The sequence below is a fragment of the Sceloporus occidentalis genome, unplaced genomic scaffold (assembly GCF_023333645.1).
Source record: "Sceloporus occidentalis isolate IW3139 unplaced genomic scaffold, rSceOcc1.0.p SCAF_2, whole genome shotgun sequence".
Taxonomy (NCBI): Eukaryota; Metazoa; Chordata; class Lepidosauria; order Squamata; family Phrynosomatidae; genus Sceloporus; species Sceloporus occidentalis.
The window spans coordinates 248,417,882-248,438,038 of NW_028316982.1; the positions used below are offsets into that span (position 1 = coordinate 248,417,882).

At 40.4% G+C, this 20,157-nt stretch overlaps 1 protein-coding gene across 8 annotated transcripts in view; it reads right to left on the minus strand.

Annotated features, from left to right (window-relative positions):
• The window catches only part of ZMYM2 (zinc finger MYM-type containing 2), a 130,713-nt gene that overhangs the window by 92,556 nt on the left and 18,000 nt on the right, over positions 1 to 20,157 (minus strand). For 6 of the 8 annotated variants that reach the window (XM_089512651.1, XM_089512646.1, XM_089512648.1 and 3 more), the window contains 2 exons: positions 13,318 to 13,429; positions 9,396 to 10,247 (listed from right to left, as the gene is read on the minus strand). In XM_089512651.1, coding sequence (XP_089368777.1) covers positions 9,396 to 10,170 — 775 coding nt within the window. In that variant the 5' untranslated portion in view covers positions 10,171 to 10,247; positions 13,318 to 13,429. The remainder of the gene's footprint in view (positions 1 to 9,395; positions 10,248 to 13,317; positions 13,430 to 20,157) is intronic. The other 2 variants (XM_089512652.1, XM_089512650.1) reach the window with 2 other exon arrangements.

Consider the following 20,157-nt stretch of genomic DNA (forward strand, 5'->3'; position numbering starts at 1 on the left):
CATACTACAGTTGGCCCTCTGTATCCACAGATTCTTTATCCACAAATTCAACCATCCACAGTTTGAAATATATTTAAAAATACATTTCAAAAAGCAAAGCTTGATTTTTGTCATTTTACATACGAGACATCGTTTTATTGTGCCACTGTATTTAATGGGACTTGAGCATCCACATATTTTGGTATCCACAGAGGGTCCTGGAACCAAACCTCAGGGGATACCAAGGGCCCATTGTATTTCCAGTTTCTAAGTATGGCTGTGAACGCTGGATGCTGGAGACAGGAAGAGAATCAACTGATTTGAAATGTGCTGATGAAAGCAAGTTCTATGAATAGCACTGACTGCCACACAGACAAACAAATACTCCATAAGGAAATCAAGCCTGAATTTTCCTAGAACCCAGAATAACTAAAATGAGGCTATTGTATTTGGACATATCATGAGATGACATGACTTATTGGAAAAAAAAGGTACAGTGATCAGCTGCTGTTACACAGTGAGTTTCCAGCAAACTGTGCATAAATGGTAATATGGAACAAATATGGTACTGACACAGTGGGGACAAAAAATGTTGGTCAGCCATATCACATAGCTTGGAAATCACTGGTGTAGAAGATACTGGAGGTCCAGGAAGGCAAAAGCTGTTACGTTTATAAAGCTGCACATCTGCAGCTAAACTGTCTGTATGCTATTAAGTGACGTCTTTGCGTGAGGGTGCCTAAAGTGCGCGAGGGCGCCTAAAGTGCCCTTTCCGCGGTGCAAGAAGGAGCTCCGAAACGGAGCTCCTTCTGGGGTTTGCGTCACTGGGCACAGCCTTTACATGGCTGTGCCCAGCAACGCAGAGGAGAAAGGGACCAAGGACACCTTGAAGCCCCATGGACACCCCTTTCCAGGCCGCAGGGAAGCCATGGCCTGGAAAGCGGCGGATGGGGGCCTCGGAGGCTGCTGGTCTGGCAGCTGAGGCCCCGATACAGCGGGGAAAGGGGTGGGTGCAGGCCACCCCAAATGGGCGGTCTGTAACCCGCCTGAGCCAATATATATTATGCTATCATTATCCACTACAGGATTCTGGCCTCTATGTTATAGATTTGCTATAATATATAGTATCTTTTATAACTTATCTAGTAAAACCTCTTTTGAGCAAAGCTATGGGATCATGTCCCATGCTCTCAGCCTCACAGGCGAAGGCAATGGCAAACCTCCTCTTGGCCAAGAAAACCCCATGATAGGATCACCTTAGGGTTGACATACGTTGGAAATGACCTGAAAGCATACAACAACAACAAATGTAATTCTTATGTTTGTAATTACAGTTCAGGTTCTACATTGAGAAATTAAAATCCTTTTGGTTTAGAAACAAAACTTAACAAATGGAATCTCATGAACTAAAGGACTGAACAGGACTTTAGAGGGTAGGGCTTCTGCATACTGTGTTAACTTTGCCATTCTCAAAAGCAAACAGAAAAATCATTCCTACATTTCCTTTTTTTTACACATCTTGTCTTCTTCAATGCATATCAGGTGATCGTACCTAAATTCAAAACTGCGACCACCTATTCCAGGGGTAGGCAACCTTTTTGAGCCGGGGGCCAGGTTGCTGTCCCTCAGACAACTGGGGGGCCGAAGTAAAAAAAAAATTAAATAATTTTTAGAAAATTTAAATAAATAAATAAATAAATAATAAAAAATAATTCCTACATACACTGCACACATCATATTTTGAAATAAAAAACAAAATGGGAACATATACTATATCTAAATGAAGAACAAGAACAAGTAAAGTTAAATAAACAAACTTAATTCTGTATTAAATAACAATGTTTAATGGGAACTGTGGGCCTGCTTCTGGCTAATCAGGGTTGCCCTAAGTTGGGAAAGACTTGAAAGCACACAAAAATAGAGGAAAGTCACACTCTCTCAGCCTCGGGAGAAGACAATGGCAAAGGCAAAAAAATCCCCTCTGACGTCCAAAACATGAAGCAGAAATAATCCAGTTTGAGAGCGCTTTAACTGCCCTGGCTAAATGGTAGGGAATTCTGGGAACTGTAGTTTCGTGAGACATTTAGCCTCCGTCAAAGAGCTGTGGTGCCACAATAAACTACAATTCCCAGGATTCCTTGGCACTAAGCTAAGGCAGTTAAAGAGGCCTCAAAGTGGATTATTTCTGCAAAGTGTGTTTTGGGCCTGAAAGAGCTGTCAGAGGCCTGGAAAGAGCCAGCGGGGGCTGCCAGCGCTGGAGGCCTCCTCCTCTTTCCCAGCCCCTGACAGGGCCCGAGCCCCGTCAGAGGCCTGTAAAGAGCCGGCGGGGGCCGCCAGCACTGGAGGCCTCCTCCTCTTTCCCGGCCTCTTACTGGGCCCAAGCCCAAAGACCAATTGTGTATTTTCATCCTGCTAAAAGCTACTTAACATTCCAAAACTGGATTACCATTTCATATGCCACAATACATTTCTAAAAAGTACAATATAATGTTTGCAAATACTACTTATTTTTTGTAATGTTTAAATTAATACACGATAGAATTTCATCTTTCATACAGCCAGCCCTCCTTATCCACGGATTTTTTATCCATGAATTCAAGCATCCATGGCTGGGGATTCTGTTGGTTTATCGACCACCTCGTAGCTTAACAGACTCCCTAGCCAAGCTGACACAACTGGTCTCGGAGCTGGTGTTGGAAACCCCCAGGCTTCTTGTTCTGGGGGACTTCAACATCCCCCTCGAGACCATCTCTCTGGTGCAGCTCGGGAGTTCATGTTTGCCATGACTAACATGGGCCTAGTCTTCGGGCCAATACATTGCGCAGGTCATACCCTCGATGCGGTCTTTTGTACGGATCAGGAATATCCGTGGGCAGAAATTATTTCCACCTCCACTCTGTCATGGATGGATCACTTCCTGGTCAAGATTGGACTGAAGGTGACTATCCCCAATCTCCTCGGGGGTGGTGGACCTATTAGAACGGTCCACCCTCGAACGGTGATGGAACCCAAAAGGTTCCAAGAAGCCCTAGAGGGTTTAATGGAAGGCAACATCAGCGACTCTGTTGAAACCTTGGTGACCACCGGGAATAAAGATCTTTCCAAGGCGAATCAAAATCCTTGGTACACTGAAGATCTCAGAAGGATGAAGCAGGCCGGACAACGACTAGAGCGTCGCTGGCAAAAAACCCGACGCTTATCTGACAAGACACGTCATAGGACCTTGCTTAAAGCCAATCGAGTGGCAATAGCTGCAGCAAAGAAGTCCTTCTATTCTGCATCTATTGCGTCTGCGAAATGCCATCCAGCAGAACTTTTCAGTGTAGCTAAGAAGTTAACCCAAACTCCTTCCACCCCAGACAAGCTGCTTGGGAAGCTAAAAAAGACCACCTGCTCTCTCAATCCCTGTCCATCGTGGCTGGCCATCCAGGGAGGTGAGGCAACTCTGAAGTTACTTCAATCTATAATCAATGCCTCCTTCAGGAAAGGTTGTTTTCCATCAAGTCTGAAATTGGCAATGGTAAAACCCATTCTAAAGAAACCTTCCCTTGATCCCCTGGACAAAAACAATTATCGACCAGTATCTTTACTTCCCTTTCTGGGTAAGGTGATCGAGAGGGCGACTGCAAACCAGCTCCAAGTAGTCTTGGATGAAACAGATTATCTTGATCCATTTCAAACTGGCTTCAGGTCGAGATACGGAGTTGCGACTGCCCTGGTCGCTTTGGTCAATGATCTCTGTCTGTGCATTGACAGGGGAAGTGGGGCCCTGTTGGACCTCTCAGCGGCCTTCAATACCATAGACCATGGTATCCTTCTGGAACGCATCAGAGAGTTGGGAATTAGAGGCACTGCTTTGCAGTGGTTCCGGTCCTATCTCTCGGGAAGGTTTCAGATGGTGTCACTTGGCGACAGCTATTCAGCTAAGAGGGAGTTCAAACTGGGCGTCCCTCAAGGTATGATACTGTCGCCAATGCTATTTAACATTTACATGAAGCCGCTGGGTGAGATCATCTGAAGACATGGGGCGGGATGTTATCAGTACACTGATGACACCCAAATTTACTTCTCTATGTCTCGGACTGTTACAGTGACCAAGGAGGGCATCTCTCCACTGAATGACTGCCTGAGGTCAGTAATGGATTGGATGAGGGAAAATAGACTTAAGCTGAATCCAAGTAAAACGGAGGTACTCGTGATAGGTAACCCCAATCCAGGCATGGAGAAAAGTTCACCAGTCCTAGATGGGGTCGCACTTCCCCTGAAGGACTGCGTCCACAGCTTTGGGGTGCTCCTGGATTCGTCACTTCATCTGTCCTCTCAGATTGGCGCGACAGCCCAGGAGCGCCTGCTATCAGCTTCGGCTGATACACCAGTTGCGTCCCTACCTGGAGCAGCGGGACCTAGAAACAGTTGTACATGCTCTAGTAACATCTCGTCTTGACTTCTGCAATGTGCTCTACATGGGGCAACCCCTGTGCCACGTATGGAAGCTTCAACTGATACAAAACATGGCAGCCAGACTGGCGGAAAATCCAGGTTCGACCGAATTACACCTATTTTAAAGTCAGTTCATTGGCTGCCTATAACTTCCGGGCACAGTACAAGGTGTTGGCTACTACCTATAAGGCCCTACATGGCCTGGGTCCAGTCTACTTGAAGGAATGCCTCCTCCTATATAGTCCTCCCTGTACACTCCGGTCCTCCGGGAAAAACCTCCTACAAATAAGAAAAACCAGATTGGTAGCGACCTCCCAGAGATTGTTCCCGGCTGCTGCCCCAAAAATTTGGAATGACCTGCTGGAAGAAATTTGCCAATCATCCTCGCTGGAGCCTTTCAAAAAGGTGACTAAAACCCTTCTCTTCCGGCAGGCCTACCCAGACTGAAAATTGCGCAAAATCAATTGAACCTTTTCCACACCTCTTTCATCGCGGACTGTGCAATAATTGTGATGTGTTGTTATATATTTTAACTGTGTCCTAATATGTAATTTTAAATTTGGATGGGAGGGTTAGGCAGGGTTTTTGTGGGTTTTAATGTTTGATCTTTATGTACTATATAATGTTGTTACCCACCTCGATCCCCAAAACGGAAGAGACGGGATATAAATAAATATTTCATTCATTCATTCATTCAAAATATTCCAAAAAAATAGAAATTCCAAATAGCAAAGTTGAGTTTACCATTTTATATTATGCTCACCATATTACAATGCCCTTGTATTTAAAAGAGCTTGAGCAGTCACAAATTCCGGACTCCATGAAGAGTTCTGGAACCAAAACCCAGCAGATGACACTGTATTGAAAATTTAAAGTGTTTTCAACCAGCAATATACAGTGAACCCTTGTTATATGCTGGGGTTTGGTTCCAAGATCCCCTGTGGATAACAAACTCCATGGATGCTCAAGTCCCATTAAATATAATGGCATAGCAAAATGATGTCCCTTATAAAAAATAGAAAATCAAGGTTTGATATTTGAAATTTATACTTTTTTGAACATTTTCGAACCATGGATGCTTGAATCTGTGTATAAAAAATCTGTGTATAAGAAGGGCCGACTGTAGTACAGTGGTCCCTTCCCTTACGCAGGGGATCTGTTCTGAAACACACATACCCTGTAATGGAAATTCCACATATGCTGAAGCCCTATTAAAACTAATGGGGCTCGTATCCACGGTGGCGCACGCCATGGGCGGGCGTGCCATTACTCTTTCCGCCGCATGGCGCTGTTCCTTCCAGCACAGCTTTCAGCGCATGCTGAAAGCCACGTATATCGCGCCTACGCAGGTGCACTGTACACTCAAAAGGCTAAAACTACTGAAGTGTGACTTAGTGATTTTGAATATTTTGGACTCCTCTGTCATTCTCCCAAGTACTTTTCTCACTCTTTCAGTATGGGAAATAACTATGCACGTTTCACAAATCAGTTTGCAATCTGCCTGTAGCCTTACTCTATGATTTGCATTCATGCAAGCATCACAGCAGACATAAGGGTAACCAAGTTCTTCAGTTTGTGTTAATAAATTGGAACAATGTCAAGACAATCACAAAACATCTGAAAATTCTGGGTATGTGCAGTAATTAGCACTGAATATTTACTTGCACAAGATCAACTCTTATTTCTTTGAAAAACAGCAGCCCTGCATCCAGTTCTATCCCTCCCCTTTTAGGAAAAAAAGTCATCGGTATGTGTCAACCAATGACATGAATCAAGGAAATCCCTAACAATGTGATGTCAGAACACAGTTAAATTTCACTATATGTTATGAAGGGAAGAAACTCCAGGAAATGTATTTGTATTATGCTTGTTAAAGTGCATGCAGCAATCAAAAGACAAAGATATCACAATGATCAGTCATATGCTACTTATACTAGAAATAATGCAAACTTCTGTGGAAGAAGACAAAGCTTACTGACACAGTAACCACAGCCCATGGGCCACTCCCAAAAGAAACTCTACTGAGGATGTATAGTGATGAAAGCAGTGATGTCTGCTAACTAAACCATGAGTTGACCCTACAAAAAGCAGTCAGATATTTTCTGTTCAGCATCGACAATAAAGTCACTGGTGACCTGAAGCCACTGGTATTACATGGCTAATGCATTTAATATCCAAGTGCAAGGAAGATTCTCTTTGTCAAAATGACTAATGTTAAAAAGCTTATTTTTGCATTCTTACTCCAAGCAAAGTAGATAAAGGTCAGTTTTATTTTAAGATAATATTTCATTTTCAAATGCCTGTACTTCTGACATAATGTATCTGAAAATTCAGATTTAAAATGAAGTCTGAATTGAATATAAGCATACTCCATTTTACTTTTGTAATCTCAAAATGAAACCATGACCCTATCAAACAAGTTGCCCGAAAGCCTTAAAATATAAATTAAAGAGCCAAGGGAAAATCTGGCTTTTGATGGCAAGTAAAATGCAACATATTACATTTATGATTGTGACATTCTTCCTGGATCTAGCAGTTGGGAAGATTTTAATGTTATAAGTCTGACTGGTTCCAATTGATCCATCATATAGTTCTATTTTATGCTCTTCACAGAAAATAAAATGCAGTACGTTCATTTCACAATTGCTAATACTTGCTATTCTATTATAGAATCATAGAATCATAGAATCGTAGAATTGGAAGAGACCACTAGGGCCATCCAGTCCAACCCCCTGCCATGCAGGAAATCCAAATCAAAGCATCCCTGACAGATGGCCATCCAGCCTCTGTTTAAAGACCTCCAAGGAAGAAGACTCTATCACCTTCCGAGGAAGTGCATTCCACTGTCGAACAGCCCTTACTGTCAGGAAGTTCCTCCTAATGTTCAGGTGGAATCTCTTTTCCTGTAGCTTGCATCCATTGTTCCGGGTCCTGTTCTCTGGAGCAGCAGAAAACAAGCTTGCTCCCTCTTCAACATGACATCCCTTCAAATATTTAAACAGGGCTATCATATCACCTCTTAACCTTCTTTTCTCCAGGCTAAACATCCCCAGCTCTCTAAGTCATTCCTCATGGGGCATGGTTTCCAGACCTTTCACCATTTTTGTCGCCCTCCTTTGGACATGCTCCAGTTTCTCAATGTCCTTTCTGAATTGTGGCGCCCAGAACTGGACACAATATTCTACGTGGGGCCTGACCAAAGCAGAATACAGTGGCACTATTACTTCTCTTGATCTAGACACTATACTTTTATTGATGCAGCCTAAAATTGCATTGGCCTTTTTAGCTGCCGCATCACACTGTTCACTCATGTTCAACTTGTGGTCTACTTGGACTCCTAGATCCCTTTCACACATAGTTTCATTCAGCCAGGTGTCACCCATCCTATATCTGTGCATTTCATTTTTCCGCCTTAAGTGCAATACCTTACATTTCTCTGTGTTGAATTTCATTTTGTTAGCTTTGGCCCAGCTTTCTAGTCTATTCAAGTCATTTTGAATCTTGATCCTGTCCTCTGGGGTATTAGCTATTCCCCCTAATTTGGTGTCATCTGCAAATTTGATGAGTATGCTCCCAATTCTGTCATCCAGGTCATTGATAAAGATGTTGAATAGCACTGGGCCCAGGACAGAGCCCTGTGGGACCCCACTGGTCACTTCTCTCCAGGATGAAAAGGAGCCATTGTTGAGCACCCTTTGGGTTCAGCCGGTCAACCAGTTACAAATCCATGTAACAGTTACCTTGTCTAGTCCACATTTTACAAGCTTGTTTGCAAGAATGTCATGGGAAACCTTGTCAATCAAATTAATCAAAACAAAGGTATTTTTATACAATCTCAATGGAAAACATTCTTTATGGTAACTACCAGGACTTTCTGGGAAAGATTTTAACAAATAGTGTATAACTTAATCTTATGTTTATACATTAATAATAATCCCTCCATAACTGTCATCCTTCGGCCTGTGAGGGAGTGAACAGGCAGGCCCAGCTCCATCAGGGCTAGCCTGAAAATAGAAAGCCCTCCCTCCATGATAACTGTCATCCATCAGCCTGTGAGGGAGTGAACAGGCAGGCACAGCTCCATCAGGGCTAGCCTGAAAATAGAAAGCCCTCCCTCCATGTTAACTGTCATCCTTCAGCCTCTGAGGGAGTGAATAGGCAGGCACAGCTCCACCAGTGTTAGCCTGAAGAAAGAGAGCCCTCCCTCCATGATAACTGTCATCCTTTGGCCTGCGAGGGAGTAATAGGCAGGCCCAGCTCCACCAGGGCTAGCCTGAAGAAAGAGAGCCCTCCCTGTAACTGTCATCCTTCAGCCTGCGAGAGAGTGAATAGGCAGGCCCAGCTCCACCAGGGCTAGCCTGAAGAAGAAAAGCCCTCCCTCCAGTCCATCTGCCTTGGTCCAGGCCTCAGAAGGAGAGAATAACCACTAGACCTCATCCCCTTTCCCACCACCATTCCCTTCTCCTTTTGTGTCGTGTCTTTTAGATTGTAAGCCTGAGGGCAGGGAGCCGTCTAATTAAAAATAATAATTGTAAGCCGCTCTGATAGCCTTTAGGGCTGAAGGGCTGGGTATAAATACCATAAATAAATAAATCCAATGGGCGATACCAGTGAAATAACTAACTTTTTTTAGCATTCTTTCATGTTAAAAAAACATCACTGCCTCTTCACCTCAGTGGTCAACCAAATCTAGTCCTACAGGAGAAAAGGCATGCAGACTTCATAATTAGAGGTTGTATTAGCTGCAAATTAATACATTTTAGTTGTTACAGAAATTACTACATCTTTAGAAAATGAATTAATTATAATATGAGAACACGAGTTTAAATTTTATCTTATCTATAGAATTAAATAATCATGACTAAATATATCTACCCTGATTTGGAAAATTGTGCCCCTATGAAAAAGAACCTGCAATATAACTGACATAAGCTGTCTTCTGCAACATTAAGACAAAACTAAAAGGTGCAACCTACCAGGATTGTGATGAGTCGCAGATTCTCCATTCTGAAAGACATCTCCAGCTACGTTCATTCTACCAGGATTGAAAGGTCCTACACCAGTCTTGGTCTGTGAAGTTAAAGATGGGGTGTATGTTTGTATATTAACACCAAAATTACTTGACTGCAGTCCGTTAGATACATCTCCCAAGTTGGTATTCTGTAGTGATGTTACATGTGTAATCATTAAGTTCATGTCTCGCCCTTCAGTATTTTCTAAACGGCCAACACTCACAGAGCTCATACCTCTTTCTAATGTAGTAACATTAGCAATTTGAATTTCAGAGTCTGGTTCTGTGGTTATACCACTATTACCTATTCCTGCATTTACCTTACTTCTTGAAAAACTGGGCGCTGAGAATTCCATCTCACTGGCTCTGTTTTTACATTCCGGAAATCTTCGTTCACTGAAACTGGAATCATTTCTTTCTTGTGGCTGATTTGTTTCTATATCTTCTTCATCATCAATAATAATAGTTTCAGTTATACTTCCCTTTTGAGTGGTCAGGTCTTTTGATGGAGCCACTAATTTGGGGTCATTTCCATGTCGTTCTTCATTACTGGATGAATTAAAAACAACATTTCTATGTTCTGCTACTAATGGTGTAGAAATCTGTGGAGGTTGTACAGGTTCAACAAAAACAACATCATCATCGTCTTCTATAGAAGTACTCTGGAACTTAGATCTAGAAACCAGAGAATTAGATGGACCTCCAAAAGAACCTCCTACATTGGTTAGGCCAGTTGCCATTGTGGTAGGCCCCAACAAACCAGACGAATGTTCAGACAGCGTCAGTTCTCAGACACCTTGTGGCCTTTCTTGGAAAACTGTCACAAAAGAAAAAAAATCAGTTTTACTATAATAAAGTTCCCTGGTAATTGGTTTTAAAATTATTTTTTGAAGTAGCATATTTCCACTTACTTTTGTTCTGCTGATTTAGGCACATACTAAAACATAGAACAAGGCACCATTCCAACTGACCAAACTGATGTAACAGTGGTCAGACTTAATGTATAATATTTTTGTCTTATTATAGCAACAGCAAGTACATTTCTATACCACTTATCAGTGCACTTAAGCACTCCCTAAGCAGTTAAGAAGATGTAGGCTAATTGCCCCCAACAAGCAAGGTACTCATTTTCGAAACCTCGGAAGGATGCAAGGCTGAGTCAAGCTTGAGCCCCTGGGCTGGTACTGAACTCGCAATCTTATGAACACATAACTTTATTAAATAATATTTCTGCTCCATTAAAAAACACACACCATATGACCTTATTATAAGTGCAGATACCAAAACTGTTTCAAAAATTTAGACAGCATTTAAAATTTCTGCCATGTGTGCAGAAAGAAATAATAGCATTTAGAGACCAAAGGTATGTAAGAGAAATTACTTAGTCATAGTCCTACACGCAAACTACTATTTTTGTTGTGCGCCTTACACTTTCTTTTATTATTTGAAAGAAGATCTAATGTGAAGAAATCTCCATTAGACCATTTTATACTTTTAATTAGCAGAAACTGAAATATTTTTGATAATATCTTTCACTTGTACTTTCTGAGAGGTTTGGCCCTGATATACATCCTTCCAAAAGTAGGAGATTTTATTAAAGGTCTACTGTTTCTCTCAAGACATAGGTACATATCTTATGCTCATTTCAAATGGCCTCAAATCTGACATGGACAGCGTAAGCATAAGTTGAATTCATGGCAAAATATTACTTAACATTTAAAGCTGCTCTCAAAGCTATCTCATTACAGACCTTCAGCTCTGCCTTACTTCATACAAAAGTCAGTCACTTTTTTGTGAGACAAACTCCTGTAAGGTAGAAAGTTCCCAAGGAAAATAATTCTGGATTTTCAGTTAGTACTAGCAAATCACATTTGAGTTCTGAAAAATCACAATCTGTTTACAGCCAACAATTAGAGTGGTGAACTTCCAGAATTCCCTATAAACCAAACTGTGTACACCACAGGAAAAGGACTCTTGGAAGTCAATCTAATATGACATTTTAGCCACAGGTTTTAATTATTCTGCCATCTCAATCTCATTCAAATACAAAGTTTCCCTTCCCTAGGCCCTTTTCATTTGCATCTCATATTATAATTATTAAAACCAATTTTATTCACAGCTGGTGGAGATATAAGGGGCATTTTTATAATATATTTGTATGACTACACTGTAAAGATTGTTATGCACGTATCACTAACTAAGTAATTAGTTTACTTGCTGTTCACCGCTATGATCTTTGGAATAGCGGTATATAAATAAAAAAAACCAAAAAAAACCAAAACATTAAAAATGTTTAAAAACTAGCACTGGAATTTCAGAGGGTCTTGTGGTACCATAATGACTAACAAGTTTTATTTGGTCTAAGCTCAGAAACAATAAAACATATTAGTCTTCAAGCTGCCACATAACACATTTTTTCAGTGCAGCACATTAACAAGCCCTACCTTCCCAAAAATATTGGAATTTATTTTTACCTGAATTGCTTTATTCCCGATAGAATTAGCTCATAAATAAAAACTGCAAAAAGCAGTATGACCATTAAAAATCTATTAATATACAATTGTGTTTAGTGTGCAAACAAGTGCTATAGAAGGACCAGTTTCCCTAGTGACTATTAACAAGGACTGCGTCTCAGTTAAGGACTATTTCTCAGTTAAAAGTTTAGTATGTTCACAAAAGTTAAAGCCAGCAGGCATTTAGCACTGAGAAACACATTCAGATAAATAATATGCTATAATAAACCCATTATGTACCAACATATGAATTAGTACTTCCTGTTTAGAGTAAGATTAAATATACTTACTGGAAATATCATGAATATCAAAGGATCTTATCTGGATTGGACAATGCTTAGTACTACACCTCTAATCAGTCTTAAGTCTATGAAGTTACTTCCTCTATAGCAAAAAAATAGGAGTCTGGGGGAGTCTGGCTGCTCTTGATCTTCCTCACACTGTTCATAATGTTGTACAGCTCTTTCACTCCCTTAAACTGTCTTCCTAAACTTTTTAAAAATGTAGGGAAGCTGCATTAATCCACGGAGAACCTGGTTGACCTTTTCAGCATTACCAATGCAGTTTGTTTTACTTTGAATTAAAACGAGCTAGTAACCAAACTTCAATGTTCACAACATTAATGAGGTACAGACCTAAAAATGATGTATGACACTGGCTACTTTATTTTATTACTACTTCTCAGCAGTGAGACTCCCAAACTGGTTTTGGTAACCTTCCTTTCACACCCACTGCCACCACACAATTTTTAAATAACATTTTGGGGCAATATAGCCAGTAGGCCCAAATACCCTGATCTTGAAAGTTAAGCAAGGTCAGCCCTGGTTAGTATTTGGATGGGAGACCTCCAACGAATACCAGGTGCTATAGGTTATATTTCAGAGGAAGGAACTGGCAAAATCATCTCCAAGTATCCCTTGCCTTTGAAAAACCTAAGCAATTCATGAGGTCACCACAAAGCAACAGGTGGCCTGAAGACACATATACATACAGTCAGCCCTCCCCACAGGTGGGCTTGCCTTCAGCGGCTTTGAGCTTACGCAGAAGGCAAGCCCTGACAGAAGTAAAGGGGCTTGAGAATACTCTTTTCCCCATACACGAGAGGGTCCAGAATGGATCCTCCATGTATGGGGAGGGCCGACTGTATATGCATCTACATCTGGCATTTTGAAGACCAGCAACCCAATATGGAGAAACCCTTTTGGAAGAATTCACATTTATCATTCAAAAACGAATGTTGGTACTTACCCGTGATATTTTAAAAGGTTTTTTGTTTATTTGTTTATTTATTGCATTAATGTGTTTGCCTCTTAGCACACAAGGGCCCCTCACAAAGGGATGTGCAATCATGTATCGCTACCCCAAAATACTCACCCATTCAAGATCACACAGCAGTATGTCAGATCTAAGAAGCTGCTTCAGTGCCTTGTTTGTACTGGAAACTCAGCTCACTTCTTCTGAGACACTTTGGTTGATAATCTGTATCCTGAAACAGATTTAATTCTTGTTAAGAATGCAATATTCAGAAGTGACACAGTATTTCAGCCTTCAGCCGACATTGCTCTCTAGCTCAATTCTACCCCTCGTCCGCTAACTAACCTTCAAAATAAAGTAGCAGGCTCCATCTAATACATCAAGCCACTTAAAACACAAACATCTGAAACCTTGTGGCTTTTTTTTGCTGAATAGCACTATCAAATGGAAAAGTATGATAGATCTAAAAATGGTATACAATAGGAAAAGTACATTTATTCTTTTATTTTGTATTTTTAGAATTTATCAATAGATCATATCAGAGATTTTGGTCCAATACATGATAATCTAAAATAGGCAACTATAAATGTTTTAATTAAAAAAAAATAGATTGTCCACTGGAATTTCTCAATGATTGTCTGAAGATCTTCAATAATGACCTCAAACAGAAGTACAGATGCATGTCTAACCTAAGCTGAAAAGGCATTCTACAGATGGGAGATCATACAATACAGAGTGAGTATCCCATATCGGGAATTCCAAAATCTGAAATACTCCAAAAACCAAAACATTTTTCATAGGTAGCTGCAAAAGTGAAATTTAAATGTACAAAAGTTTTGTGTCATGCACAAAATTATTAAAAACATATTCTTTAAATGAATTTTGTGTTCAAATTTGGGCCCCATCTCCAAGAGATCTCTTATATATATGTATTCTAAAATAATTAAAAATATCCCAAATTCAAAACATTTCTGAGTTCAACATTTTGGACAGGGGAGACTCAGTCTGTGCTCCTAATGATCACCAAATATATTTCAGACACAGTACTTGTGTAACCACCAAGAGCCATCTCTTCAGAAGATTTCAGCAACTTGACAACCTTGGAAGTGGTTGTAGGTAGTGATATAAAAGACAAGCTGCTGAGGTCACTTGGGATCTGTCAGAGATGGCTAGGAAGATACCACAGATTACAAATCTGTCATTTCTGAGTAAATGCTAAAACAGATAGAGCCAGCATGGTATAGTGCAGGCCTGCACAACATATGGTCCGGGACCTGCATGCGGCCCATCAAAGGGTTTTGGGCAGCCTGGAAGGCTGTGGAACAACTTCATGTCCTACTGAGGAGAGGGCCATGTTCAGGAGGACAGGCAAAAACTGACCCTGCAAGATTCCCCGGCTGCTCGGCTTTCTCCTGAGAAAGCCAGGTGGCATAGGAAGAAGAGGGGCAAATGCTCACCCCTCAAGGCTTCTCAGCCGCTCGGCTTTCTCCTGAGGAGAGGGCTGGGCAGAGGCAGGAGAGAATGGAATTAATATTAATAATATTAAATAAATAAAGAATCAATAAATTAACTAATTAATATTTAATTAAAACAAATTTGTGACCCAAAGATCAACCTATTTTAATTTTGTCCCCTGCCTACTGCCAAGTTGTGCAGGTCTGGTGTAGTGGTTTAAGTTTTGGGCTAGAGACTCTGGGAAACCAAGATTCAAATATCCAGTCAGCCATAGAAACCCAGCTGGTGACCTTGTGCAAGTCACACTCTCAGACTGAAAGGAAGGCAGTGACAAATGCCTTCCGAACAAATCTTTCCAAGAAACACCCCTTATAGCGTTTGCCTGAAGATCACCAGAAATGACTTTAAGGCACACAACAACAACAACCAATCTAAAACAGGTAACAAACCTTTCTCTCAGACATATCAATCACCTATCTGTCTTACTACCATTCAGGCTCAGTTTATTGGTATTCATCCAGCTGATTACTTAATCCAAGTCCTAGTCAAAGATTTGCACAGCCATACCTGACGTTTTACTCTGAGACAGAACTGCTTATCATCAGCATATCACTGTTACTTTACTCCAAACCCCTTAATAACTGCTTCCAAAAGCTTTCAATAATCAAATAAGATTCAGCATACCCTAGGCCACCATACCTCAAGCCTTAAGGAGTCAAAGAACAGGTATACAGTCGGCCTTTCTTATACACTGATTTTTTATACACGGATTCAAACATACACGGTTTGAAAATGTTCAAAAAAAGTTTATATTTCAAATATCAAACCTTGATTTTCCATTTTTTATAAGGGACACCATTTTGCTATGTCATTATATTTAATGAGACTTGAGCATACACTGATTTTGTTATACACGGGGATCTTGGAACCAAACCCCAGCGTATAACAAGGGTCCACTGTATATTGTTAACTTTCTGAAACCAGCCCTTTAGGTAGAAGTAAAACCTCTGAAACACAGTGCAGCCAACACTCTGTTCACAGAAGGAGTCCACAAGAATGGTATCAAAAGCCAATGGGAGACTGAACAGAATCAACAGGTTGCAATGAAAAGTCATTCAATCCCACAGCCAGGCCAAAAGCCAGTTTAAAATAGGGTCAGTGTCCCCTGAAACAGTGTCCAACAGGTCTGCCATGATTTTGTCCAGAGGCCCTAAGCTACAAAAACTGTTTGGCAATTGCATGGTAGTCAACCAAAACCATGAGATCCAGAGTGGGGTTTTTAAGGTGTGGTGGCACTATCACTCCCTTAAAAACACCACTTTGTCATATAAAGGTATATTTACCATATACTGCTTTTTAAAAAATTATGTTTTAAAAACACAATATATCATAACAGGTACAGCCATCCTTAAACCCAGGAATAATAGTCTCTATCTGGTATCAGATAAGAGCTGTTTGACTGTGGAACTCGTCCTTGCTAAATCAACCAATATTTTTCACTGTTAATAATAATCACTGACCTTTTTTTCAATATTGAAAATATCTAAATGTAATATCCATTGCCCTTCTCTCCAAATTCAATCTACAATCAATACTTAGATCCAAAATCGCCAACGTAGAGTCCAAGACACTATTATTCTAGACTCTAATCTTATAAACTCAATAAATAGCATACCTACTGTATATACTCAATTATAAGTCTACCTCATGTATAAGTTGAGGTCTGGTTTTGGAGCCAAAATTATGGATTTTGCCATGACCTGTGGATAGGTGGAGGGAAAAACTTGAAGGCTCCTTTGGTGTGTGTATGGCAAGGGAGATTCTCATTGAGGCTTTTTGCTTCATCCTTTCAGCTTTTGTTTCAGCCAGACGTGTAGTTAGGAGTACTCTTAAACAGCAATATCAATCAATCAACTAGGACTCTTTCTGCTTGGCTCCAGAGAGAAATACTCTCTGCACCGCATGAGAAATCTGAAAGAGCTGCTATCACATTACCATTGTGACCAGTAAATAAGTCAACCTGGGATTCTGGGGTCAATTTTTGGGAATAAACTTTTAGACTTATAGATGAGTACATATGATATTTCAATGCATTTGAAAAAATGAATGAATGAATGAATGAATGAATTTGGGGGGAGATAACCTTTTACCATAAAGTGTAATCGCCCGGTCCACAGACCCCCTACTAGCTTTAATTGGGCATGAATGACAAGTACTGATAAAACATGTGGTCACACCTTGCCCATCTCAGACCGCAACTACTGAAACTGATCCCACAAGACTGGGCAGGCAGACATATCAAGACACCTCAAATGCATCTGCTAAAATTACAGCATTAAGGTCATTGTGAAAACAAACAATTATTCTCAAACTATTTCATAAAAAGATCAAAAGAGTAAGGCAATAAGCTCTGTTATGGCTCATTCTCTTCCCAGAAAATGTTACAAATCAGCAAAGATTTCAGTAAGTAAATACCTGTGATAGAGTTGCCATTGGGTCGCCCTAAGTTGGAAATGACTTGAATGCACACAACAACAATATATTTGCCATTGCTTCACATGTTAAAAAACCCATGAATGAGACACATTCCAGTTATCCTATCCTCAACAGCACTTCCCAGGTCTTGCAGACTCAAGGCCATGGATTCCTTGTTTAAGTCTATCCATCTGGAATCCGGTCTTCCTGTTTTCCTACTGCCCTGCAACTTACTAAGCATTATTTGCCTTTTCTAGTGAGTCATGTCTTCTCATGATACAGTGCACCCTTGGCTTATGCGGGGCATCCTTTCTGGACCCCCGCGTAAGCCAAATATCACGCATGCTCAAGCCACAGGTGCACGCCCCAGTCATCCAAATGGGACGTGCTGTCCTTTACGCCCCACGTGCGGCTTTGCACATATGCTCAAAGCCATGTATAATGCAGGCACACTGTATGACCAAAATATGACAGTTTCAGTTTAGTCATCTTGGTAATACAGTCAGTGCTTTGTATCCATAAGGGTTCTGTTCTGTACCCCCCTCGGTGCCAAAAACCATGGGATCTCAAGTCCCGTTGGCTTTAATGACAATGTTCTATGCATGCAGATGTGTGCACACGCCACAATTGGGGTGAATGAGGTGGGACCACCCACAGATGCTCAAATCTGCAGATGGCAAGCCCACTGTTGGAGCAGGCAGACTGTACAAGGTGTCCTGGTAATACAAACTAAACATGAAGATTTGATTATCTCTTTAATTTGGAAAAATTGAGAACTTAAACTAAGGCTTTTTAAAAAAACCTCTTGTTCAGCACCAGTATCTGCATCTAAAGACCTTGTGGCAACAGAGAAAACAAAAGAATGTAAGTAGATTTCCCTGCAGACACAAGTGTTGGGCAAATCTAGCAGTAGGGAGAACTATGAGGTTTTGCAGAAGTCATTTTCTAAAACACGTACTCTGAATTAGCTCTTTCAAAAAGTACTCATTATAATATATTTCTGGAAATTATAGCAAAATATTTTGTAGCTCACATCACTACTTTATAATCCACTTTTCCTCCACAGTCTTTATAATCCACCTTTCCTCCACAGTAGATCCTCCTGTCTACAGGTAAAGACCTTTTCACTTAGGCAGGCCTTTGGTTTTTAAGTTACTGCAGCAAAAGGGATCTCTTAATAATGGGATATGTTATGATTTGGGGGAGGAAGGGTCCAATGTCTAAATTCTTTTATTTTCCCCATCTGTAATTTAGTTACTAGAACTACAGGTTGAGTACTCCTTATCTGAAATGCTTGGCAACGTAGTACATATGGTATTTGCGAGGCTGGAGAGAGGTGGCTGGAGACAGACTGAGGATCCATGAAATGGCAGGAATCCAAGCATAGTCTCCAGCACAAATCCACACCTCCCACAATTTCACAGATTTTTCACAGCTCTCTTCAGCCTCATGGCTCATTTGTTTGCTACTTGTGTTATGTATGAGATGTGAGGCTGGAGACAGACTGAGGATCTGAAAACAAGCTGGAGCACCACAAGCAATGCCTCAAAGGTGGAAATGGGCGACGAGCGACAAAAAGTTTCACCTTTTGTAGGTTTTTGGGTTTTGCATGCTCAACCTGTATTATTTAATCTTTTAAAGCTTCCCTATGAACCCATTTTTAGTGCACTTTTCTTTTTAACTTGATGTAAGCTGCCTTGCATCTCATGCCCAGAGAAAGGCAGAATAATAAATTAATACACTAAAGGATAATTGATCAAACTATGAATACCAGAATTATGTAACATACTTATGTACAGTTTGAACCTTTTTTTAAAAAAAAAGTCTATATACTGAAGTGTTGCTATTTAAAATCTGTAGTCTAAAAGCTTTTGCAGTGCAAAACAGTTCCAGTTTATCAACAAAGACAGGATAACCCAATCATCACAGCAAATTAATTACATGCAACACAAAAACTGCTTGGACAAAAACTTTCACCCACATACACTTATTTTCATTTGGCCAAGTATGAAACCAACATTCACCAGTTTTCTACTTATCCTCAATTATTTTAAGTGCACTCACCTTCTCTCTTTAGAAGAGTACTTTAAAGAAGAACAAAGAAAGTCTGTGAAAGCTCTGGAATCAATTGGTTTCTTTGCTCTTGCTTAATGTATCTGTATAACAAACCAATTAGATATTAAGATATTTATTCTTCCCTGTACTGCTACCATGTTAAGAAAGTTCTTTTTTAATATTGCAAATATTTTAGTATACATTCAGCTGGATGTAGGTTGGCTCCAAATTAATTCCTTTGAACACTCAAACAGGAAACTCAAGTAGCTGTTGTAGTACTTGCTGACCTAAATCCAACTGCTAGTCTCAATTAGAGTACACCACTGATTCAATGGAACAAATATTATAGGAACATGGAATGTGAGAAGCCATTTATCAGGACAAGGTAGACACTGTAAAACAAGAATTCTGAGTGAGCAAGCTAAAGTAAACGGAAGTTTTTGAGTCAGATAATTACACAGTAATTTATTCAGGAACTGAAATGCCATGAAGAAATAGGACAATATTAATAGTGAGGAGAGATGTAGCAAAAGCAAAGGATATAATGCACAGTCTGACCGAATCGTATCAATAAGACTACAGGGGAAATCCATCAAGATACCCATAATGTATGTTTCAACTACAGAGGCAGAAGAAAAGGAAATTGAAAGATTATACGCTGGTGTCCAGGAGGAAATTAATCTCTCTCTCACACACACACACACACACACACACAGGCTTCCTGGTAAGGTATTAGAATGTAAAAGCAGAAACAGGGTAGAATCAAAGACTGTAGGAGAGCTTGGCCTAAGATAAAGAAATGAAGCAGGAGAGTGACTGATTGAATTTTGCAAGGTCAACAATTTCTTTGTTCATCATAAACACAACAGGTGACTATATAGATATACAGTAGTATATCACCCGATGGCCAATATAGAAATAAAATTGACAACGTAACTGGAAGAAGATGGAGAAGCTCCTCTCTGTGCATAAACA